At 43.4% G+C, this 25,560-nt stretch overlaps 1 protein-coding gene across 1 annotated transcript in view; it reads left to right on the top strand.

Moving 5' to 3' along the window:
• LOC120023442 overlaps positions 1-25,560 on the top strand; it is a gene marked incomplete at both ends in the record, with an annotated part of 359,115 nt that overhangs the window by 233,824 nt on the left and 99,731 nt on the right. Inside the window, 3 exon segments of the mRNA XM_038967467.1 lie at positions 5,910-5,946; positions 19,867-20,238; positions 20,241-20,412. Coding sequence (XP_038823395.1) covers positions 5,910-5,946; positions 19,867-20,238; positions 20,241-20,412 — 581 coding nt within the window.

Genomic DNA, 25,560 nt, shown 5'->3' with positions numbered 1-25,560 from the left:
GTTTCCATGTCAGTTGGTTTCCCACTCTGATGATTTATATCTGACAGAGGGGCTTTAAAGGAATAGTATGGTCACATTTACAGGTTGTGGCTCAGTATTCTTAGTATGATGTGAAAAAAGAACAATCAACTATTTATTGATAATGTATATTCCTATTCAGCTTCTACATCTGCATAGAGGCAAACAGTATCTTAAAGTTGATTAAATATATATATATATAAATTGTACACTTCTATTTTCACAATTTGAATTATTATTCATCAAAAACTATACCAACAATACACTGCAGCTTTGACATCAAGAAGAGATTGGGCTGATGGGTGGTGGTGCTACTATACAGGTAAGGCTGTCCAATATGAATGTTCAATACACACAATAGGTTGATCAGTAGCCAGTTAGCTAGCTGCTACAGTCCAATATGAATGTTCAATACACACAATAGGTTGATCGGTAGCCAGATAGCTGTGCTGCTACAGTCCAATATGAATGTTCAATACACACAATAGGTTGATCGGTAGCCAGATAGCTAGCTGCTACAGTCCAATATGAATGTTCAATACACACAATAGGTTGATCAGTAGCCAGTTAGCTGTGCTGCTACAGTCCAATATGAATATTCAATACACACAGTAGGTTGATCGGTAGCCAGATAGCTAGCTGCTTCACTCCAATATGAATATTCAATACACACAATAGGTTGATCGGTAGCCAGATAGCTGTGCTGCTTCAGTCCAATATGAATGTTCAATACACACAATAGGTTGATCGGTAGCCAGATAGCTGTGCTGCTACAGTCCAATATGAATGTTCAATACACACAATAGGTTGATCGGTAGCCAGATAGCTAGCTGCTACAGTCCAATATGAATGTTCAATACACACAATAGGTTGATCGGTAGCCAGATAGCTGTGCTGCTACAGTCCAATATGAATGTTCAATACACACAATAGGTTGATCAGTAGCCAGTTAGCTAGCTGCTACAGTCCAATATGAATGTTCATTACACACAATAGGTTGACTGTTGACCAATATGAATCTTCATAATGAGGAAAAAATAAAGGTGGGCTCTCCTGTCAACATGGGGCTCCTGCTGCAGGTAGCCTAGCGGTTACTAGTGTTGGGCCAGTAACCGAAAGATCTCTGGTTTGAATCCCAAAGACTCCTGTGTTGTCTTGGCTTTGTGCGTAGGGTCGTTGTCCTATTGGAAGGTTAACCTTTGCCCCAGTCTGAGGTCCTGAGTGCTCTGGAGCAAGTTTTCAAAAATGATCTCTCTGTATTTTGCTCCGTTCATCTTTCCCTCGATCCTGACGAGTCTCCCAGTCCATGCCGCTGAAAAACATCCCCACAGCATGATGCTGCCAACCCCATGCTTCACCGTAGGAATGGTGCCAGGTTTCCTCCAGACGTAACCCTTGGCATTCATCAGACCAGAGAATTTTGTTACTCATGGTCTGATAGTCCTTTAGGTGCCTTTTGGCAAACTCACCTCCCTGACCAAGGCCCTTCTCCCCCGATTGTTCAGTTTGGCCCGGGCAGCCAGCAGTAGGAAGGGTTTTGGTGGTTTCAAACTTCTTCCTTTTAAGATGATGGGGACCTTCAATGCTGCAGAAATGTTTTGGTCCACTTCCCCATATCTGTGCCGTGACACAATCCTGTCTCGAAAGGAGTATATCACATCAAATACAGGCTACTTAAAGTTCATGAGAGAACACACATATGCTCGTACACTTGTCTCATTTTTACAAAAATAGAATTGTGCTTTTGGTCATGCAATATTTTCTTTATATATATATACACTGATCATACCAAACATTTGGAGAGAAATAAACGTCCTAATATGGACTAGGAACCTCCTCCTTTTCCCTCAGAAGAGCCTCAATTTGTCGGGGCATGAACTCTTCAAAGTGTCCAAAGCCTTCCACAGGGATGTTGGCACATGTTGACTCCAATGCTTCCCACAATTGTGTCATGTTGGCTGGATGTCCTTTGGGTGCAGTGAAGGCTCCTCAGGGAAGGATGGTCTTCCCCTTCCTCCTCTGAGGAGCCTCCACTGCACCCAAAGGACATCGAGCCAACATGACATAATTGTGGGATGGGATTTTCAGTGAGTTTCAGAAGAAAATAAATTGCTAAAACATAAAAAAAATTCATTTTTGGATAAAACTATACTAAATATAATCACATCACCATCATCATTGAATAAAAAAATAATTGAATAAAACATACTATTTTGCGTCCTCCTCTGGGTACATTGACTTCAATACAAAACCTAGGAGGCTCATGGTTCTCAAGGCTTCCATAGACTTAAACAGTAATTATGACAACTTCCGGAGGACATCCTCCAACCTATCAGAGCTCTTTCAGCATGAACCTTCTCCGCTGTGCAATGCGGTTTCCGAGCTGGTCATGGGTGCACCTCAACCCCGCTCAAGGTACTAATCGATATTATAACCGCCATCGAGAAGAGACAATACTGTGCAGCCGTATTCATGGGTTGGCACCCCCCATTGGGATGTGCCATGGCGAAGATCTTTGTGGGCTATACTCGGCCTTGTCTCAGGATGGTAAGTTGGTGGTTGAAGATATCACTCTAGTGGTGCGGGGGCTGTGCTTTGGCAAAGTGGGTGGGGTTATATCCTGCCTGTTTGGCCCTGTCCGGGGGTATCATCGGATGGGGCCACGGTGTCTCCTGACCCCTCCTGTCTCAGCCTCCAGTATTTATGCTGCAGTAGTTTATGTGTCGGGGGGCTGGGGTCAGTCTGTTATATCTGGAGTATTTCTCCTGTCTTATCCGGTGTCCTGTGTGAATTTAAGTATGCTCTCTCTCTTTCTTTCTTTCTTTCTTTCTTTCTTTCTTTCTTTCTTTCTTTCTTTCTTTCTTTCTTTCTTTCTTTCTTTCTTTCTTTCTTTCTTTCTTTCTCGGAGGACCTGAGCCCTAGGACCATGCCTCAGGACTACCTGGCATGATGACTCCTTGCTGTCCCCAGTCCAGCTCGCCGTGCTGCTGCTCCAGTTTCAACTGTTCTGCCTGCGGCTATGGAACCCTGACCTGTTCACCGGAGGTGCTACCTGTCCCAGACCTGCTGTTTTCAACTCTCTAGAGACAAACGTTTCTTAAACAGAAAAAAACGGGATAAACATACCTGAATTTGTCAAATAAAATCAAACTTTATTTGTCAAATGCGCCGAATACAACAAGTGTAGACCTTACAGTGAATTGCTTACTTACAAGCCCTTAACTAACAGTACGGTTCAAGAAGAGTTAAGAAAATGAGCAAATGACCAAAAGTAAAAAATAATAAAAAGTAACACAATAAAATAACAATAACAAGGCTATATACAGGGGGTACTGGTACCGAGTCAATGTGCGGGGGTACAGGTTAGTCGAGGTAATTTGTACATGTAGGTAGGGGTGAAGTGACATTTCATAGATAATAAACAGCAACTAGCAGCAGTGTACAAAACAAATGGAGGTGGGGTCAATGTAAATAGTCCGGGTGGCCATTTGATTAATTGTTCAGCAGTCTTATGGCTTATGGGGGTAGAAGCTGTTAAGAGCCTTTTGGTTCTAGACTTGGTGCTCCGGTACCGCTTGACGTGTGGGAGCAGAGAAAACAGTCTATGACTTGGGTGACTGACAATTTTTGGGTCTTTCTTTATATAAGTCCTGGATGGCAGGAAGCTTGGCCCCAGTGATGTTCACTACCCTCTGTAGTGCATTACGGTCAGATGCCGAGCAGTTGCCATACCAGGCGGTGATGCAACCGGTCAGGATGCTCTCGATGGTGCAGCTGTAGAACTTTTTTGAGGATCTGGGGACCCATGCCAAATCTTTTCAGTCTCCTGAGGTGGAAAACTTGTTGTCGTGCCCTCTTCACGACTGTCTTGGTGTGTTTGGACCATGATAATTAGTTGGTGATGTCTTCACGACTGTCTGTCCATGTGTCACTGTCTGTCACCTAAAAAACGTATCTCGACCTGTGTGCACCTACATTCTAAACTTTCATTCATAGGCTAGGTTGTAGCAACCTCATGATGGGTATAGGGAAAATTCTAGTATCATGTAGTAGCCGAAACCTATTGCTGTTACATTGAACAGGGTGAATGGAATATGAATGACAGTCATCTAATATGCTGTAATAGAATTAAGGCCATGCGCATGAAAAAACAAATAGTTCTGCCTCATCTTAAACGGCACTGTTTGGGTGTTGGATGATTCTTGATACACATGGGAAATGGTTGAGCTGGAAAACCCCAGCAGCGTTGCAGTTCTTGACACAAACCGGCGCCTGGGACCTACTACCATACCCTGTTCAAAGGCTCTTAACTATTTTGTCTTCTCCATTCACCCTCTGAATCACACATACACAATCCATGTCTCATTTGTCTCAAGGCCTAAAATGCCTTTCAGGATGATTTGTGTCTTAAAGAGTGTAGCTTTAAGGAAATAGTACCGTCACATCTAGATAAAAACTAATGTGAAAAATGAACAGAGCAAATGTTTATTAAAACACTACCTATTCATAGAAGTATGTATTCATCATTTACAATATATCAGCTTATTGTTAAATTATTATGACGTTTTTTTCCAATACAAAAGTGTAGTAACTGTTGTTTTCAAACTGCGTTTTTCACTCCAGCCAGCAGATGGCGATATACGTCTTTCAGGTGATGCTTCTTGTGTGACGTATAATGGGCTGGACCGGACGCTTCTTCAGGAACAACAACACGGCTACTCTTTCAACCACCTCGGTAGCTTGCTAGCCAACATAAAACTAAAAGATTGACGCTTTAGACCACGTTAATGTACATTAGCTAATCTCAGTGTTGTTAACACAGTTCAGTTGACATATCAACTGGTTAACTTTAACCTAATTTGCTTGTTCAATTTGCAAAGTTGTTAAACATTGATACTGAGCCTAGCGTTAGGCTAGTCGCTAATTCTAACATCCCAGACCATGAGCTCACTAAACTACTCCTCCCCCGTTAAAGAAGAGGAGGTCTGCTGTATGCAGAAAGAAGCTCTGAGGCTGAACATTGTCGTGAAAGAAGAAGAGGATGTTATAGAGGAAACAGAGGAAGAACCTTTTAGAGAGGAAGAGGATGCTATCTCAGTAGAGGTGAAGAAGGAAGACGTCTTGGGAGTGAAAGAGGAGGAGACAGAATATCAGATTAACTCCAGTGAGTACTGTCTTAAAAACAGAGTCACACACTATGCCGTTGTTGAACTAAGGTGGGGGTTTTAAGGGACATTCTACTGAAGTTCTACACTTGAATATGTTGTTCAGTACTGTAGGAATTGTTAAAGGGGCCATCTGCCTTTGTTAGTTTTAATCTGCCATTGGTACATATATTTTGGGGACTTTTAAATTAGATTTATTAAATTATCCATGTGGTCTACATTAAAGTGCATCTCATCTAGTATAACAGGCTTTTAAAATGCAATGTTGGAGCATAATTTATACTTAAAATATCAAAGGGATGCAAAAGCACCCATTTAGTGGAACAACCCTTTAACATTTGCATTTTAGGCTGTTTAGAGAGATTAATGCCTCTTGTAAGACCCTATGATTATAATAGACGGTCGTAAGTTTACCATCTGTTTGATGTTCTCATTCACACAGGAGAGAGACATGACTATTGTGGATCCTCTGGGGAGCCTCAACAACATCCTGATGCTGACGAGGAAGAGAAGAGTCTCTCCAGATCAGAACACCAGAGGTACAGCATCCATAATGATATGTGTCCCCTCTTTATGGTTACCAGGACAACGCTAGCCCTTCCTCCCTCCCGGAAGTCCCCGTGTCGTGCCTCTCCCAGTAGCACCTTACTGCTGGGTATGAAGAGGTTGTCTGTGCTGCTGGTGGACTGCAGGAAAACAACGGGGCTGAGTGGAACTGTGAGAGGAGGAGAAGAGAAGAAAGGATCAGATTTGACTCATCAAAGTAAGTGCTGTAGTTTAGTTTGAACAAATACAATAGATCTGCCCACTGGTATCTGTTACCAGGACAACCAGCAGAGTTCTGTTAGTTGACAGGAAGATAGACTGGTGGATATGGATGTTATGAATATCATAACACTGAAAAAGGATTCTGCCAATGAAAAGAAAGAAACCAATAGACCATATAAAACCTTAATGAAAGGTAGCTTTAGAGAGAAAGTTTCAAGATGATCCGATGTAAGGTGCATGTTTTACAAAACCTTTTCCTTTAAACATTATGGATGTTACATTGTCTGTCCCAGTCAACCCCCCCCCCCCCCCCCCCTATCTTTACAAGACTGTAGAACACACAAACTAAACTCCAGACACTTCAATGTGGTCTGTATTGCTTCATTAACATCTGATCTACACAACTTGTTAACGATGGCAAATATATATTATAAAACCAGCTCCTTTTTTTGTCTTGACCTCCGTCTCTGTAATGAACAAAGTTCATTTCATTTCCTACTTTAACAGGTCAAATAAAGCCTGAACTCCAACATATTGACCTTAAAGAACATGGTTCATTTGGAAATGACTAACTTTATTAATAAAATGTGTAACTGACGCCAGTGTGCTTCTAACAGTTTAGTTTCCTCCACTTTCCCCATACCAGGCTCAAACCAGTGATCCTCTTCTTCTCAACACACGTGACCGCTCTCCTTGATAATTAACTCTATTCAGAGTTCTAGAGCCACACACTCACTATAGCACAATAATTACTATAGCACAGTGTATTTAACAGATGGTGAGATCAGAAACAAATCAGTCCCTTTGTTGCTCTGTTTCAGAGGTACTCTGCCTTCTGACGAAGGAAAGCCTCTTCAACTATAAATGTATATTTGGCTGCCATTTAGGCTGCAACAACTATACAGTGGAACACCCCCTGATCTGTTGTTTTATGAAGGGTCACCTACGCCCAGTACCCAAACAGCTAGTCCCATCCTGGGATTTTTATGTTTTGCTTGAGACCATTTCTGCTGTTGGAGCCGCTGGAAAGAATAGAAATTAGATTTATCTTGTTTAAAACTGCTTTACTTTAGCCATTATATCCGTATAATGAGTTACACCCCCATACCTTCATGAGGTTCTATAGTAGCAAGGATCTGACACCTCCGGAGGGCTTGATGGCTCAATCCACCAGAGGTATGGCTACGACATAGGCATTGTTCAAAGGCATCTCTGTTCAAGAGATCTGTAATGCAGCATGTTGTGGTGATGTACCTTCATGAGGTTCTACTGACTGGACATCACAACACATACGGTGAGTAGAGTGGGGACCTCTGAGGGATGATCCTGTCTAGACTTGGCATCGGAGAGTATATGAGCTCTATGGTAGTTGACTATATCCCCAAAGTGAGAGACTAACGAGTCACTGAAATAGAACTGAAGGTTACCTAACAGAACCCTGATTCTATGATATTCACCAGGTTACCTAACAGAACCCTGATTCTATGATATTCACCAGGTTACCTAACAGAACCCTGATTCTATGATATTCACCAGGTTACCTAACAGAACCCTGATTCTATGATATTCACCAGGTTACCTAACAGAACCCTGATTCTATGATATTCACCAGGTTACCTAACAGAACCCTGATTCTATGATGTTCACCAGGTTACCTAACAGATCCCTGATTCTATGATATTCACCAGGTTACCTAACAAAACCCTGATTCTATGATATTCACCAGGTTACCTAACAGAACCCTGATTCTATGATATTCACCAGGTTACCTTTCACACATGGAAGACACATGGAAGACGGGAGCGACTATGTCCCTGATACAGGAAGTGGTCTGCTATTGGCCGTTGCTATCGGAGAGTACAGTGCCTCCTGAAAGTATTCAGACCCCTTGACTTTTTCCACATTTTGTTACATTACAGACTTTTTCTAAAAACACAATACCAAACATTTTTGTTTGATAATTTTGCTAATTTATCAAAAAATACAAAACTGAAATATTACATTTACTTAAGTATTCAGACCCTATACTCAGAACTCTGTTCAAGCAGCAGGTTCTGCTCTGGAGCAGGTTTTCATCAAAGATCTCTCTTAAAGGAGGACTGTAGCATCTAATGATGAAACATTATGAAGTCTTAAAGGAGGACTGTAGCATCTAATGATGAAACATTATGGAGTCTTAAAGGAGGACTGTAGCATCTAATGATGAAACATTATGGAGTCTTAAAGGAGGACTGTAGCATCTAATGATGAAACATTATGGAGTCTTAAAGGAGGACTGGGATGGGAAAGGAAAGGGGATATCTAGTCAGTCACAACTGAATCCATTCACCCTAAATGTGTCTTCCGCATTGAACCCAACCCCTCTGAATCAGAGTGGTGCGGGGGCTGCCTTAATCGACGTCCACGTTATCGGTGCGGGGAGCAGTTGTTGCAGGTTAACTGCCTTGCTCAAGGGTAGAACGGCAGCTTTTTTCTACAATAGAGATAGTGACCTGCGTCATAAGTCTTTGTATGGTGGGTAGGCTTTCAATGGAAAAACAGGCATTTCAAAATAAAAGCATTTCCTGGGTGGATTTTCCTCAGGTTTTCACCTGCCATTTCAGTTCTGTTATACTCACAGACATTATTTTAACAGTTTTAGAAACTTCAGAGTGGTTTCTATCCAAATCTACTAATTTGCATATCCTAGCTTCTGGGCCTGAGTAGCAGGCAGATTACTTTGGGCACGCTTTTCATCCAAAATTCCGAATGCTGCCCCCTACCCTAGTGAGGTTAAAGGAGAAGTTTACCCAAAATCCAGAAACTCTGAAGTGATTCCATACATTGAAACTAGTCCAGTGGAGTTTTCTCTCTCCCTGTAGTGCTGTACTGAAACAGCTGCAAAACGTGACTTATGACGTTGCTGGATGTGGGCCTCGCTCTGCTGCTTTGCCAGTTAATTTGTTATTTTATTACAACTATGGCCTTTGGCTTTCACCTGGAATTGTTTATTTATGTCTGAGAAAAAAAACTACTTTTAAACCCATAAAATGTATATAAATATGATGATGTCATAGTGAATTCATGACATGTGACTGAACAAGCCTTTTCATACTTCATAACATGGCTATATACAGTGCCTTTGGAAAGTATTCAGACCCCTTGACTTTTCCATATTTTGTTACGTTACAGCCTGATTCAATCTACACACAAATACCCCTTAAACCTGTCTAGGACATGCGTTCCGCTAGCGGAACCCCTCGACAACATTCCGCGGGAAATTCAAAAATATTTTTTAGAAATATGTAACTTTCACACATTAACAAGTCCAATACAGCAAATGAAAGATAAACATCTTGTTAATCTACCCATCGTATCTGATTTCAAAAATGCTTTACAGCGAAAGCACAACATATGATTATGTTAGATCACCACCAAGTCAAAAAAACACAGCCATTTTTCCAGCCAAAGACAGGAGTCACAAAAAGCAGAAATATAGATAAAATTAATCACTAACCTTTGATGATCTACATCAGATGACACTCATAGGACATCATGTTACACAATACATGTATGTTTTGTTCGATAATGTGCATATTTATATCCAAAAATCTCAGTTTACATTGGCGCCATGTTCAGAAATGCCTCCAAAATATCCAGAGAAATTGCAGAGAGCCACATCAAATAACAGAAATACTCATCATAAACTTTGTTGAAAGATACATGTTTTACATAGAATTAAAGATACACTTGTTCTTAATGCAAACGCTGTGTCAGATTTCAAAAAAACTTTACGGAAAAAGCACACCATGCAATAATCTGAGACGGCGCTCAGAAAAAAAAATTCTCTGCCATGTTGGAGTCAACAGAAATCAGAAATTACACTATAAATATTCCCTTACCTTTGATGATCTTCATCAGAATGCACTCCCAGGAATCCTAGTTCCACAATAAATTGTTGTTTTGTTCGATAATGTCCATTATTTATGTCCAAGTAGCTACTTTTGTTAGCACGTTTAGTACACATATCCAAATGCTCGTGCAGGTCCAGGCGAACGTCGGACGAAAACTTCAAAATGTTATATTACAGGCCGAAGAAACTTGTCAAACTAAGTATAGAATCAATCTTTAGGATGTTGTTATCATAAATATTCAATAACGTTCCAACCGGAGAATTCCTTTCTGTGTAGAGAAGCACAGGTCGCTATCATGTGAAATGCGCGTGACCAGGAAATGGCTCTCTACCAGTAACCTGACTCATTCCCCTCTTATTCAGCCCCACAACACAGTAGAAGCCCCATTCAAGTTTCTAAAGACGGATGACATCTAGTGGAAGCCGGAGGAAGTGCAAACAGATCCATATCCTACTGTGCATTCAATAGGGACTGAGTTGAAAATCGACCAACCTCAGATATCCCACTTCCTGGTTGGATTTTTCTCAGGATTTCACCTGCCATATGAGTTCTGTTATACTCACAGACATCATTCAAAAAGTTTTAGAAACGTCAGAGTGTTTTCTATCCCATCTGGGACAGAGTGGGAGGCAGTTCACTCTGGGTACGCTATTCATCCATAAGTGATAATGCTGCCTCCTATCCCAAGAAAGTTAACCACAAAGCAAAAACAGGTTTTTAGACATTTTTGCAAATGTAAAAAAATACATATCTTATTTACATAAGTATTCAAACCCTTTGCTATGAGACTCGGAATGGAGCATCCTGTTTCTACTGATCATCTTTGAGATGTTTCTACGACTTGATTGGAGTCCACCTGTGGTAAATTCAATTGATTGGACATGATTTGGAATGGACACACCTGTCTTTATAAGGTCCCACAGTTGACAGTGCATGTCAGAGCAAAAACCAAGCCCTGAGGTCGAAGGAATTGTCCTTGAGAGAGGATTGAGTGACAGCACAGATCGGGGGAAGTGTACCAAAACATTTCTGCTGCATTGAAGGTCCCAAAAAACACAAGGTCCTCGATCATTCTTAAAAGGAAGAAGTTTGGAACCACCAAGACTCTTCCAAAAGCTGGCTGCCTGGCCAAACTGAACAATCGGTGCAGAAGGGCCTTGGTTAGGGAGGTGACCAAGAACCCGATGGTCACTGACAGAGCTCCAGAGTTCCTCAGTGGAGATAGGAGAACCTTCCAGAAGGACAACCAACTCTGCAGCACTCCAACAATCAGGCCTTTATGGTAGAGTGGCCAGATGGAAGCCACTCCTCAGAATAAGGCACCTGACAGCCCACTTGGAGTTTGCCAAAAGGCACCTTAAGGACTCTCAGACCATGAGAAACAAGATTCTCTGGTCTGATGAAACGAAGATTGATCTCTTTGACCTGAATTCCAAGCGTCACGTCTGGAGGAAACCTGGCATCATCCCTACAGTGAAGCATGGTGATGGCAGCATCATGCTGTGGGGATGTTTTTCAGCAGCAGGGACTGGGAGACTAGTCAGGATCGAGGGAAAGATGAACGGGGCAAGGTACAGAGAGATCCTTGATGAAAACCTGCTCCAAAGCACTCAGGACCTCAGATTGGGGCAAAGGTTCACCTTCCAACGGGACAACGACCCTAAGCCAACAGCCAAGACAACGCAGAAGTGGCTTCGGAACAAGTCTCTGAATGTCCTTGAGTGGCCCAACCAGAGCCCGGACTTGAACCTGATCGAACATCTCTGGAGAGACCTGAAAATAGCTGTGCAGCAATGCTCACTATCCATCCTGACAGAGCTTGAGAGGATCTGCAGAGAATGAGAGAAACTCCCCAAATACAGGTGTGCCAAGCTTGTAGGGTCATACCCAAGAAGCCTCAATGCTGCCAAAGGTGTTTCAACAAAGTACTTAGTAAAGGGTCTGAATGCTTGTGTAAATGTGAAATGTAAGTTTTTTAATACATTTGTAAAAATCAAAATTCCTGTTTTTGCTTTGTCATTACGGGGTGTAGTTTGTACATTTTAATGAGGTAAAAATACATTTTAATCAGTTTTAGATTATTAAAGTGGCTAGAGATTTAAACGGCTTGGAAAATTCCCTAAAAATGATGTCATGGCTTTAGAAGCTTCTGATAGGCTAATTGACATAATTTGTGTCAATTGGAGGTGTACCTGTGGATGTATTTCAAGACCTACCTTCAAACTTGACACCAGGAGAAAATCAAAAGAAATCAGCCAAGTCTGGTTCATCCTTGGGAGCAATTTCCAAACGCCTGAAGGTACCACGTTTATCTGTACAAATAATAGTACGCAAGTATAAACACCATGGGACCACGCAGCTGTCATATTGCTCTGGAAGGAGAAGCGTTTTCAGTCTCCTAGAGATGAACGTACTTTGGTGCGAAAAGTGAAAATCATTCCCAGAACAACAGCAAAGGACCTTGTGAAGATGCTGGAGGAAACGGGTACAAAAGTATCTATATCCACAGTAAAACAAGTCCTATATCGACATAACCTGAAAGGCCGCTCCACAAGGAACAAAACCGCCATAAAAAAGACAGACTACGGTTTGCAACTGCACATAGGGACCAAGATTGTCCTTTTCTCCAAAAAGGACAACAAAGTCAAGGTATTGGAGTAGCCATCACAAAGCCCTGACCTCAATCCCATAGAAAATTTGTGGGCAGAACTGAAAAAGCATGTGCGAGCAAGGAGGCTTACAAACCTGACTCAGTTACACCAGCTCTGTCAGGAGGAATGGGCCAAAATTCACCTGAGTTGGGTGAGAACATTTCGTTGAGGTGATGTGACAAAGTCTCACTTCTCATGAGAACGTCGTCCACATAGATTATCGTCCCCCTAGAGGCTGCGTCTGGCATTACCTTGTGCAGAAAGATGTTGAACTCTGAGGGGGAGTTCACATACCCGAGCGGGCAACGATTGAACGTGAAGAGCTTGTTCGAGAAAGAGAAAGCCAACTTGTGTTGGTCACGAGGGTTGACAGTCATGGTCCAGAAACCGTTTGCCACGTCGACGGTGGAGAAGTTCTTGGCATTTGCCACCTTTGGCAACTCTTGGTTGAGCTGTGTCATTGGCCAACGAGACAACGGAACCAGTTTGTTGAGTTGTCTATAGTCAACGGTAAAACACCATTTACCGGTTGGTTTTAGAACAGATGTCAGAATCGACATCCAGCCTGAACGTTGATGTGTCGTCAAGTGGCAATATGGGGGTTACTGCGAATGCCTTTGACAGACAAGTAAACAGCGTACCTCCCTCACCATCTAGGTCTAGGGAGGATGGAAGAGGCCCAATCACGGGAACAACCAGTTCAAAATCATGGAAGGAGTAATCGATCAATGTTCCTAGCTGAGTGTGCCGAGGAATGGAAATATCCGCTTGAGTCAGATTTTGTACTGGGGGTAAGTGGATCTAGTGGTCAGTTCCAACAGCGGGTTGCCATTGATAGTTAGCCCCAAGTCGAATAGTTGCGGAGAGGGTTGGAAGAACGCAGTGGTGCCTTCCACCCGGTATCCGGGCGCCAGGTTCAGTCTTACAGAAACCTCTGTGGTTCTTGCCGGAATCATCATGGCGGACTCAGTTATCACCTTGCAAGCTTCAGGAATAGTCTGCCCGGATGCCATTCACACCGGGTCGAAAGACAAGGCATGTTGGTTTGGCTGCGCCAAAGTCCAAAGAACTTGGTGTATGGTATCGAGTTTAACACCCAATCTTACCAAAATGTCCGCTCCCACATAGACTGTGTGTGGGAGGTCTGCGACAACCAGTAGGTAGTGAGATACTTCCTTGGTTACAATGCGGATCGATAGCGCACACACCCCTATTGCGGTGAGCGTCGTCTGGGGAGTCGTTCCCAGTGGAAATCTAAACGTTTTCGGCACAAGGGGATGGCAGTTAGCCATTTTCGAAATTTCGTTGAACATTTCCAAACTGATTGCAGATTTTTCTGACCAGGTTGCCAGTCTGGCATCCTCAACCATAATGCCGTTTAGGCACACGCCCCCTATCAGAGGAGGTCGGTATGTTGGTGAATCACCCAAGCCACACAGGAAAACCTCATGTTCGGTTAAGTTCCAAGTTGAACTCACCTTGTCATCTGTCACCAATGGCGGACTCATGACCAAGTTCACCGGGTTTGCGGCAGATGCTGACGTCGAACAAACGCCGTTGCACAATGTATGACAGGTAGCCTTGGAAGAATGCGGTGAAGTCAACGGAGTTGGCATACATATTTGTGACCAGATTTGGTTGGTTTTCCAATCCATTAGTGGTACCAAGCGATGGTAACCAAGGCGTCCTCTATGTCTGCTAAGAATGTCTCAGTGTTGTTTGGCTTTCCTGGAACGGGGTCAAAGAGGCGGAAGTTTTTGATGATTTTGTCAAGGCGATCCCCACCGAGTGCGCGGGGAGCATCTGGACCCTCCCGTTGGTAATTGTGGGTCGAAAGGCCAAGAGGAAAAGTCAAGCTGTGGTTGTGTTTGCGAGGAGGCCCCATGTCACTGTGGGCCGAATGGCTAAGAGAAAGAGGCTGAAATCTCCTGTCGTCTACATTCCCTCGTTCTCTGAGCTCCGGATGTGAGCCAGGTTGCTTGGTTTGGTTGTCCCACAATAGTGCGTGACTGTTCTGGAGTTCCTACAGATGATACCTAAAGGTGGTGTTCTGTTTCATCGCAGATTCCATCTGGGAGTTGAGGGTGTTTATTTTAGACATGTAGGTGTCGCCCTTGCTCCGCTCGGCCTCATACTTATCTGTCATGGTTTGCAGGGAGGGGTCTCAAGTGTGGAGTGAAAGATCCAGTGATGCGATGTCCTTTTGTTTAGAGGTCACATTTTCCAACTTTCTCACCTGGTTTTTCTCATCCTTCATTAAATCAGCGACTTCAATGAGTTCTGCTGTTTTGTCCTCCAACTTGGTCATTGTGTTCATTAACTGATCGTCTTTGGTCTGCAGCTTTTGGAATAGAACATTATTGCTTTGAGGGGTTTCATTCACAACCGTTTGCAGGGCATCAAGTTGCTCGCCCCGGTTTCTAGCTAGCTCGTCAGATTCATCTAGTTTTGCGTGGACTTCATCGTATTTAGTTTTGGCTAAAACGAGTTGTTCCTTTCGGATACGGACTTGGTCAAGAGTTTGTTTGCGTTCTTTGTTATAAGTGTTAGCCAGATCTTCCAATTTATCTGTTCTCACACACAATTCCTCGGCTAGCAGTAGCTTATCTTTTTCGGCTTTCGATGCCAGCTCCCTGGTTCTCTCCACCTGTGCCTTGAACTCCCCAGCTTCCTGCTCATGCCTCTGTTGGGCACTGAGGTACTGGTGCACTGTCCATCTCTGCTGGTGGGCACTGAGGTATTGGTGCACTGTTCATCTCTGCTGGTGGGCACTGAGGTACTGGTGCACTGTCCATCTCTGTTGGGTACTGGTGCACTGTCCATCTCTGTTGGGTACTGAGGTACTGGTGCACTGTCCATCTCTGTTGGGCACTGAGGTACTGGTGCACTGTCCATCTCTGTTGTGCACTGAGGTACTGGTGCACTGTCCATCTCTGTTGTGCACTGAGGTACTGGTGCACTGTCCATCTCTGGTGGGCACTGAGGTACTGGTGCACTGTCCATCTCTGCTGGTGGGCACTGAGGTACTGGTGCACTGTCCATCTCTGCTGCTGGGCACTGAGGTACTGGTGCACTGTCCATCTCTGGTGGGCACTGAGGTACTGGTGCACTGTCCATCTCTGCTGCTGGGCACTGAGGTACTGGTGCACTGTCCATCTCTGTTGGGCACTGAGGTACTGGTGCACTGTCCATCTCTGCTGCTGTGCACTGAGGTACTGGTGCACTGTCCATCTCTGCTGCTGGGCACTGAGGTACTGGTGCACTGTCCATCTCTGCTGGGCACTGAGGTACTGGTGCACTGTCCATCTCTGCTGGTGGGCACTGAGGTACTGGTGCACTGTCCATCTCTGCTGCTGGGCACTGAGGTACTGGTGCACTGTCCATCTCTGCTGCTGGGCACTGAGGTACTGGTGCACTGTCCATCTCTGCTGGTGGGCACTGAGGTACTGGTGCACTGTCCATCACTGCTGGTGGGCACTGAGGTACTGGTGCACTGTCCATCTCTGCTGCTGTGCACTGAGGTACTGGTGCACTTTCCATCTCTGCTGCTGGGCACTGAGGTACTGGTGCACTGTCCATCTCTGCTGCTGGGCACTGAGGTACTGGTGCACTGTCCATCTCTGCTGCTGGGCACTGAGGTACTGGTGCACTGTCCATGTCTGTTGGGCACTGAGGTACTGGTGCACTGTCCATCTCTGCTGCTGTGCACTGAGGTACTGGTGCACTGTCCATCTCTGCTGCTGGGCACTGAGGTACTGGTGCACTGTCCATCTCTGGTGGGCACTGAGGTACTGGTGCACTGTCCATCTCTGCTGGTGGGCACTGAGGTACTGGTGCACTGTCCATCTCTGCTGGTGGGCACTGAGGTACTGGTGCACTGTCCATCTCTGTTGGGTACTGAGGTACTGGTGCACTGTCCATCTCTGGTGGGCACTGAGGTACTGGTGCACTGTCCATCTCTGCTGCTGGGCACTGAGGTACTGGTGCACTGTCCATCTCTGCTGGTGGGCACTGAGGTACTGGTGCACTGTCCATCTCTGCTGCTGGGCACTGAGGTACTGGTGCACTGTCCATCTCTGCTGGTGGGCACTGAGGTACTGGTGCACTGTCCATCTCTGTTGGGTACTGAGGTACTGGTGCACTGTCCATCTCTGGTGGGCACTGAGGTACTGGTGCACTGTCCATCTCTGCTGGTGGGCACTGAGGTACTGGTGCACTGTCCATCTCTGCTGCTGGGCACTGAGGTACTGGTGCACTGTCCATCTCTGCTGGGCACTGAGGTACTGGTGCACTGTCCATCTCTGCTGGTGGGCACTGAGGTACTGGTGCACTGTCCATCTCTGCTGCTGTGCACTGAGGTACTGGTGCACTGTCCATCTCTGCTGCTGGGCACTGAGGTACTGGTGCACTGTCCATCTCTGCTGCTGGGCACTGAGGTACTGGTGCACTGTCCATCTCTGCTGGTGGCCATAGTTGAGGGCTAAACTGGAGAGAACCTTCACAAGGCCTCCGCCTGATGGTCTATTTTGGAGAGCGTCTGTCACAATGTCTGCATTTTTCTCGCTTATCTAACATTTTCAGCCCCTCGGCATAGTTAGGATTTGCATCGTTGCTGAGGTCAGTGATCAATCTTTCCGTGTGTGAAGGTCCACTGATTAGAGGGGGAATGGGTGGAAACACATCTGATGGATTGCTCGTTTTATGATGATCAGTTATTTCACTTTACGTAATATTTGGGTTTTTGAGTTGGAGGCTGCAAACACGATTTAACTCAGTTTGTAAATGTCAATGAATCATCAAGACTGAGTCAGTAATGCGAGTTGGTTATTACTGAACTTGCCAAAACAGATTTGATTGATTAAATCGATTTTAATGATAAATCTAACCTGTATAGGCTATTTGGGAATTTTAACTTTAATTCACCTGAAAGAGTTGCTATCGCTAAGTTAACGTTGAAAAGTTTAACCATCTCATTGGTTAGAAGACATTAGTGTGTGTATTATTCCAATAACCAACCTGGAAAGGTAGTGTAGCAATTTAATGTATGTATTAAATTGAATGAGACAATGATATCCAATCAGTTGAGACTGGATTGATATCCTACAGCGTAACCTGAATTATTTCATGAAAAATGACTGGCGATTCTTCGCCAGAGGTTACTGATAGCGCAAGCTGAGATCTCACAGGATTCCCACCCGGCGCGGGAATTCACTATGAACAAAGGGGAAAACAAAAATGGCTACTCCCCTTTGTTAGCTTAGCATCTGGCAATGCTTAGCTTTCCTTCCACTTCGCGGCGCAAGGGAAGTTCCCCCCAACAAGGGAACGGGTTTACTAGGTGACGTCTCACGTTCAACCCTTAAACTCTTCACGTTACCAAATGCGAGAGGTAGAAAGATAATGGCTTCGGTCAAACGAATATATCTACTCAAATTTCCGTAATGGCTGGCTCATATGTCCTCTGCTCTAGGAATTGCTTATGACCGAGTCAGATCACTCCTGAAAGCGACCTACTAGTTGGGCCACTAGTATTATTCTCAGAATGTCTACATCGGCTGGTACATATGCCCTAGCTCGTAGCATTCAGTAGACCCTCCGACACACTGACATTCGTCAGATGTACCACAGGGGTGGTTCTCTCCCGACCAGTATCTGGGTGAAATGGAACGACACACACACGCTTCTCCCACACCAGTCCTGCCTATAGCTATTAATGGTATATATGTATCTTGCTACACAATTGGTATGGAATTAACCCAAAGTGCAGCCATAGTTTTATCTTCGATGCCTCCCACGGGGTGCCAATATGTCGTGACGTTGTATTAGTTAATGTGACGACTGCTGCTCATCGAATGATTAACGGTTTATAATTGCGTGATTAAATGAATCAGACAATTATTAACTCATTAACCTGGGCACCATGGGAAAATTAGTTTTATTGAGTTTCTATTTCCCAAATTACCTCAAAGAATATCAGAATATCGATTTGACAACAGTCGCTAATTAATCAATTTCCTCTACAGTCTCATTCTGAACGTCGCATAATCCGGGAATCTGCACAAACCCGAGTCCCACCAATGAGTTCGTACCACACCAATTTTAGTTGACTATTTATTTACTAGAAAGCTAAAATGATAATAGAAGATACGCATAAACAAAAACACAGTCTAGGCTGTTGATTAGAACTTAGTACAACGGGCCAACACACTCTGACGCGTGTTCCCCAAAATGGGGATTTAAAAGAGAGAAAAAGAGAAAGTACACGAGAGAAATATACATTTGGGTGCATTTGTCAGCTATGCTTATTTGAACCCTGACCTTGCCCCGAACTGCCGCTCTTATGGGTCAGAATATAATGATGTAATTACGTGTTGAAGGTCTCCGCTGTGGGTCTCTCCGCGTGGGCCGTTTAGGCTTCAAGAAATGACGCACTTCTCTGGTGCAACTCTCTGGTTGTCCTCACGATGTCAGTGTCCTTTTTGCTTAGTGGTCTGATTCCTCACCCTTGTTCTGAAAGGGTTCTTCTGAGGACAGCCAGCCCTGTAGCTCAGGGCTCACGGCGTAGGAATGAAAACAGTGTAGATACCACGATTCGATGGGGGGTTGAGACCGGGTGGTCCGGCTTGAATTCACCCGCTTAGATGCAGCTATTCATCCATAGCATGAGAAGAAAAGGATTCCTTTGTCTTCAACCTCGTGTTGTGTTTTGGGTTCGTTGACTACTCAGACCTTTGCTGCAGCTCGGGTCACTTAGTCTGATATGTTAATTCTTAACTCACATGTCTTATACCCTCGGGTCAGATGTGGGCGTAACCGCTTTTAAGGCAATTCTCTGGGCCTACCAAGTTACAAGGCAAGGTCTAGATTTTACTCAAATCCAATTTTAGACAACTAACTTCACATTTCATCTTTACCAAAACATTCTCTTTGATTTGAACATTTTCCACACAACGTACAATGTATAAACATCAAGCATATACTAGGAAAACTCTTAAAGTTACAATGTTTTCATAATGACGTCGTCCTTTAACCTTTAATAACAAAACAAAAATGACATTAATTTTCATATTCCATCTATCGTCATTACCACCATTGTGGCTGACGGAAACCATTGTTCCAAAGTCCATTTATTCCATGTTTAATGTTCTGAGGCCGGTTCTCCATAGTGAGAGGACAAAATAATTTTGTCTGTTGCCTAAGATTTACAATGGGCGTGAGGGGTCAAAAACCCCCCACATCTTCATACCCCTAGATCTCTCCTAAGTTGGGGGTGAGAGATAATCGGTACGGTCATGACACCTCATACAAGGCAGCATTATCATGAAGAGGTTTCATTCAGGTCTCTCTTTAAATAAACACTGTCTTTGGCAGGAGGAAAACCAAACTTCGAGGAACCAAAGATGTCCAAACCAGCAAGACGACACCTCTGCTCCCAATGTGGAAAGAGTTTTAACCAGTTAGGAAGCCTGAAAGCTCATGAGCGAATACACACAGGGGAGTTGCCTTACCACTGCTCCCAGTGTGGAACTAGGTTTACCAAATTAGGAAGCCTGAAAAGACATGAGAGGATACACACAGGAGCGAAGCCACACCATTGCGCCCAGTGTGGAAAGAGTTTTAACAAGTTAGGAAACATGAAATCTCATGAGCGAATACACACAGGGGAGAAGCCTTACCACTGCTCCCATTGTGGAAAGAGTTTCAGAGAGTCAGGAAAGCTAAACGCTCATAAGCGAATACACACAGGGGAAAGCCTTACCGCTGCTCCCACTGCGGAAAGCGTTTTAACCATTCAGGAAAGCTGAAAGAACACATGAGACTGCACACAGGGGAGAACCCTTGCAAATGCTCAGACTGTGGGAAGACATATTACTCATCACGGTCACTTAAACGTCATGTGAGAATCCACACGGGAGAATAATTACTTCTCCTCGTGTGTAAATTCATGTTTCACATCACATTGACTTAAAATTCATTAGAGAACATACACAGTGCTCCAATTGTCTTATATTGTTGACTGAGAATGTGTTTACTTGTTTATACCATATTGAATTGTACAAAGTAGTCTTAAACATATATTTGTATGTTTTTACGAGAAAACATGAAGTGAATATGGAGTCTGTCAGTTTGAATATAGAGTAGATCAGATTCCATGTGTTTAAATGGTCCTTTTTTTAACTCTGACTGTGTGTGTGTTTATCTGGGTGTGTCATTCCTCCAGCACTACAGATAGTACAGTGATATTTGGATGTGATGCATTTGCTCCATTGTTTACATTTGCATTGTTGGCCCACGGATGATTTAATGAAATTAAAATGATCACAGACTCTGTAATAGAAAATGGTAATTGTAAACTCAGCAAAAAAAGAAATGTCCTCTCACTGTCAACTGCGTTTATTTTCAATAAACTTAACATGCTCAATGCGATTGAGATCCGGGCTTTTCGCTGGCCATGCCAGAACACTGACATTCCTGTCTTGCAGGAAATCACGCACAGAAGGAGCAGTATGGCTGGTGGCATTGTCATGCTGGAGGGTCATGTCAGGATGAGCCTGCAGGAAGGGTACCACATGAGGGAGGAGGATGTCTTCCCTGTAACGCACAGCGTTGAGATTGCCTGCAATGACAACAAGCTCAGTCTGATGATGCTGTGACACACCGCCCCAGACCATGATGGACATTCCACCACCAAATCGATCCCGCTCCAGAGTACAGGCCTCGGTGTAACGCTCATCCCTTCGACGATGAACGCGAATCCGACCATCACTCCTGGTGAGACAAAACTGCGACTCGTCAGTGAGAGCACTTTTTGCCAGTCCTGTCTGGTCCAGTGACGATGGGTTTATGCCCGTAGGCGTCATTGTTGACGGTGATGTCTGGTGAGGACCTGCCTTACAACAAGCCCTCAGTCCAGCCTCTCGCAGCCTATTCCGGACAGTCTGAGCGCTGATAGAGGGATTGTACATTCCTGGTGTAACTCGGGCAATTGTTGTTGCCATCCTGTACCTGTCCCGCAGGTGTGATGTTCGGATGTACCGATCCGGTGCAGGTGTTGTTACACGTGGTCTGCCACTGCGAAGACGATCAGCTGTCCGTCCTGTCTCCCTGTAGCGCTGTCTTAGGCGTCTCACAGTACGGACATTGCAATTTATTTCCCTGGCCACATCTGCAGTCCTCATGCCTCCTTGCAGCATGCCTAAGGCACGTTCACGCAGATGAGCAGAGACCCTGGGCATCTTTCTTTTGGTGTTTTTCAGAGTCAGTAGAAAGGCCTCTTTAGTGTCCTAAGTTTTCATAACTGTGACTTTAATTGCCTACCGTCTATAAGATGTTAGTGGCTTAACGACCGTTCCACAGGTGCATGTTCATTAATTGTTTATGGTTCATTAAACAAGCATGGGAAACAGTGTTGAAACCCTTTACAATGAAGATCTGTGACGTTATTTGGATTTTTACGAATATTCTTTGTAAAACAGGGTCCTGAAAAAGACCCGTAATTTTTTTTGCTGAGTTTATTTTGTATATGTTTTATGTTGAAAGGTGTTTTTCTCAGACATAAATAAACAACTCCAGGTGAAAGACAAAGGCCATAGCTGTAATAAAATAACAAATTAACTGGCAAAGCAGCAGAGCGAGGCCCGCATCCAGCAACGTAACGTGCAGCTGTTTCAATACAGCACTACAGGGAGAGGGAAAAAATCCACTGGACTAGTTTCAATGTATGGAATCACTTATGAGTTTCTGGATTTTGGGTAAACTTCTCCTTTAAAGCATCAGACTCCATAGTAATTCATCATTAGAAGCTACAGGCCTCCTTTAAGACTCCATAATGTTTAATCATTAGATGCTACAGTCCTTCTTTAATGCAGCTGGTGGCCACACCAGATACTGACTTACTTTTTATTTTGACCCCCCCCCCCCCCCCCACTTTGTTCAGGGACACATTATTCTATTTCAGTTAGTCACATGTCTGTGGAACTTGTTCAGTTTATGTCTGTTATTGAATCTTGTTATGTTCCAACAAATATTTACACATGTTAAGTTTGCTGAAAATAAAAGCAGTTGACAGTGAGAGGACGTTTCTTTTTTTTTGCTGAGTTTAGATTGACGAGGGGGGGAAAACAATTGAATCAATTTTAGAATAATGCTGAAATGTAACAAAATTTGGAAAAGGTGATGGGGTCTGAATACTTAAAACCTCTCTGGGATATGTGGGACGCTAGCCTCCCACCTGGCCAAAAGACAGTAAAAATGCAGTGCGCCAAATTCAACTAAAATTCTATAAATATCAAACTTTCATTCAATCACATATGCAATATACCAAATTAAAGCTACACTTGTTGTGAATCCAGCCAACATGTCAGATTTCAAATAGGCTTTTCGGCGAAAGCAAACGATGCTATTATCTGAGGATAGCACCATTGTAAACAAAGAGAGAGAAGCATATTTCAACCCTGCAGGCGCGACACAAAACGCAGAAATAGAAATATAATTCATGCCTTACCTTTGATGAGCTTCTTTTGTTGGCACTCCAATATGTCCCATAAACATCACAAATGGTCCTTTTTGTTCGATTAATTCCGTCGATATATATCCAAAATGTCCATTTATTTGGCACGCTTGATCCATAAAAACACCGGTTCCAACTTGCGCAACGTGACTACAAAGTATCTCAAAAGTTACCCGTAAACTTTGCCAAAACATTTCAAACTACTTTTGTAATACAACTTTAGGTATTTTTTAACTTCTTCTGGCTGCAGGGGCAGTATTGAGTAACCAGGAAAAAGGTGCCCATTTCAAACGGCCTCGTACTCAATTCTTGCTCGTACAATATGCATATTATTATTACTATTGGATTGAAAACACTCTCTAGTTTCTAAAACCGTTTGAATTATTTCTCTAAGTGAAACAGAACTCATTCTGCAGCCCATTTCCTATCCGGAAGTGAGATTTCTGAACGCGAGGTCTCTGTTCAAGAGCTTGCCTATAAATGGACATGACACTTAGGAGTCTACATACACGTCATACACCTTCCCCTGGATGTCAAGAGGAAGTGAGAGCAGAAATGAGTTGATTATCTTGTTCTGAGGTTGAATACATCATCTTGAAAAAAAAAATTTTTCGAAAGCGCGAAGTTGAACCTGGAATCGCCTTCTGGAAAGCTGTCGTTATGGGCGAATACAATCTCCGGTTTAGATTTTATTTGATACATGTTACAATATCATCCTAAAGTATGTTTTTTCAATATAGTTTCATTAGATTATTGAAATTTATTCGGGACGTTAGGCGTGTTGCGTTGTCTGGTTTTGTTCAGGATGGACAGCTTAGCGCCGCATGGCCAGTGTGCTTGCTAATTCAAGAGGGAAAGAGGTGGTTCTGAATCCAAACAAAGACGGTTCTGGACAAAGGACCCCTTGTACAACATTCTGATGGAAGATCAAGAAAGGTAGGACCCAATTTGGGATGCTATTTCATATATCTGTCGAACTGTGCTATCGCTACCGATTACCAAGAATCAATGCTGTTGTTTGTTAGCTATTGTAGTAAGCTAATATAACGCTATATTGTGTTTTCGATGTAAAACACTTAAAAAATCGGAAATATTGGCTGTATTCACAAGATCTTTGTCTTTCATTTGCTATACACCATATATTTTTCAGAAATGTTTTATGATGAGTAATTAGGTATTTGACGTTGGTGTCTGTATTTACTCTGGCTACTTCCGTGCTATTTCTGACTGTAGCTGTGATGGTAGCATCAATGTAAAACTGATTTATAGCTCAAATATGCACATTTTTCGAACAAAACATAGATTTATTGTATAACATGTTATAAGACTGTCATCTGAGGAAGTTGTTTCTAGGTTTGTTTGGTTGGATCTTGGTTAGTTAGGTTGGCTTTGTGCATGCTACCTGTGCTGTGAAAAATGTCTGTCCTTTTTTGTATTTGGTGGTGAGCTAACATAAATATGCGTGGTGTTTTTGCTGTAAAACATTTTAAAAATCGGACATGTTGACTGGATTCACAAGATGTTTATCTTTCAAATGCTGTATTGGACTTGTTTAATGTGTGAAAGTTAAATATTTCTAAAAAATACATTTTGAATTTCGCGCCCTGCACTTGAGCTGGATGTTGTCATAAGTGTACCGGTGTCGGGCTTGCAGCCTGAAGAAGTTAACGTAAATAATCGATAAAATTGAAGACGGGATGATCTGTGTTCAATACAGGAGGAAAACAAACTGTAGCTAGCTTTCTGGTCACGCACCTCTATCTAACAGTACACTTCAAGTTACCCTCGTTCTGGATGGCCGTACTTCTTCATTACACAAAGGAAAAACCTCAAACAATTTCTAAAGACTGTTGACATCCAGTGGAAGCGGTAGGAACTGCAAGAAGGTCCCTTAGAAATCTGGATTCCCAATGAAAAATAATTGAAAAGAGAGTGACCTCAAAAAAAAATAATCTGAATGGTTTGTCCTCTGGGTTTCGCCTGCTAAATAAGTTCTGTTATACTCACAGACATGATTCAAACAGTTTTAGAAACTTCAGAGTGTTTTCTATCCAAATCTACTAATAATATGCACATCTTATCTTCTGGGGATGAGTAGCTGGCAGTTGAATTTGGATATGCTTTTCATCCAAACGTGATAATGCTGACCCCTATCCTAGAGAAGTTTTTAACGAATGCACTGTGTGTGTGTATACTGAACCAAAATATAAACAACGATTTACAGTTTATATGAGTCAGTGATTGTAAATAAATGAGGCCCTAATCTATGGACTTTACATAACTGGGCAGGGGCGCAGCCATTGGTGGGCCCTGGAGGGCATATGCCCACCCGTTGGCTGGGCCTGGCTCCGCAATCAGAATTAGTTTTTCCCCACAAAAGGGCTTCATTACCATGAGAAATACAACTCGGGTGGCTGGTCTCAGACGATGTGGAGGTCCTGGCCTGTTGTTGTTACATGTGGTCTGTGGTTGTGAGGCCAGTTGGATGTACTGCCAAATTCTCTAAAATGACGTTGGAGGCGGCTTCTGGTAGAGAATTTAACATTCAATTATCT

This window comes from Salvelinus namaycush, chromosome 2, assembly GCF_016432855.1.
Source record: "Salvelinus namaycush isolate Seneca chromosome 2, SaNama_1.0, whole genome shotgun sequence".
Taxonomy (NCBI): domain Eukaryota; kingdom Metazoa; phylum Chordata; class Actinopteri; order Salmoniformes; family Salmonidae; genus Salvelinus; species Salvelinus namaycush.
The sequence above is the reverse complement of the archived record's forward strand: the minus strand, read 5'-3'. Positions and strand labels throughout refer to the sequence as shown.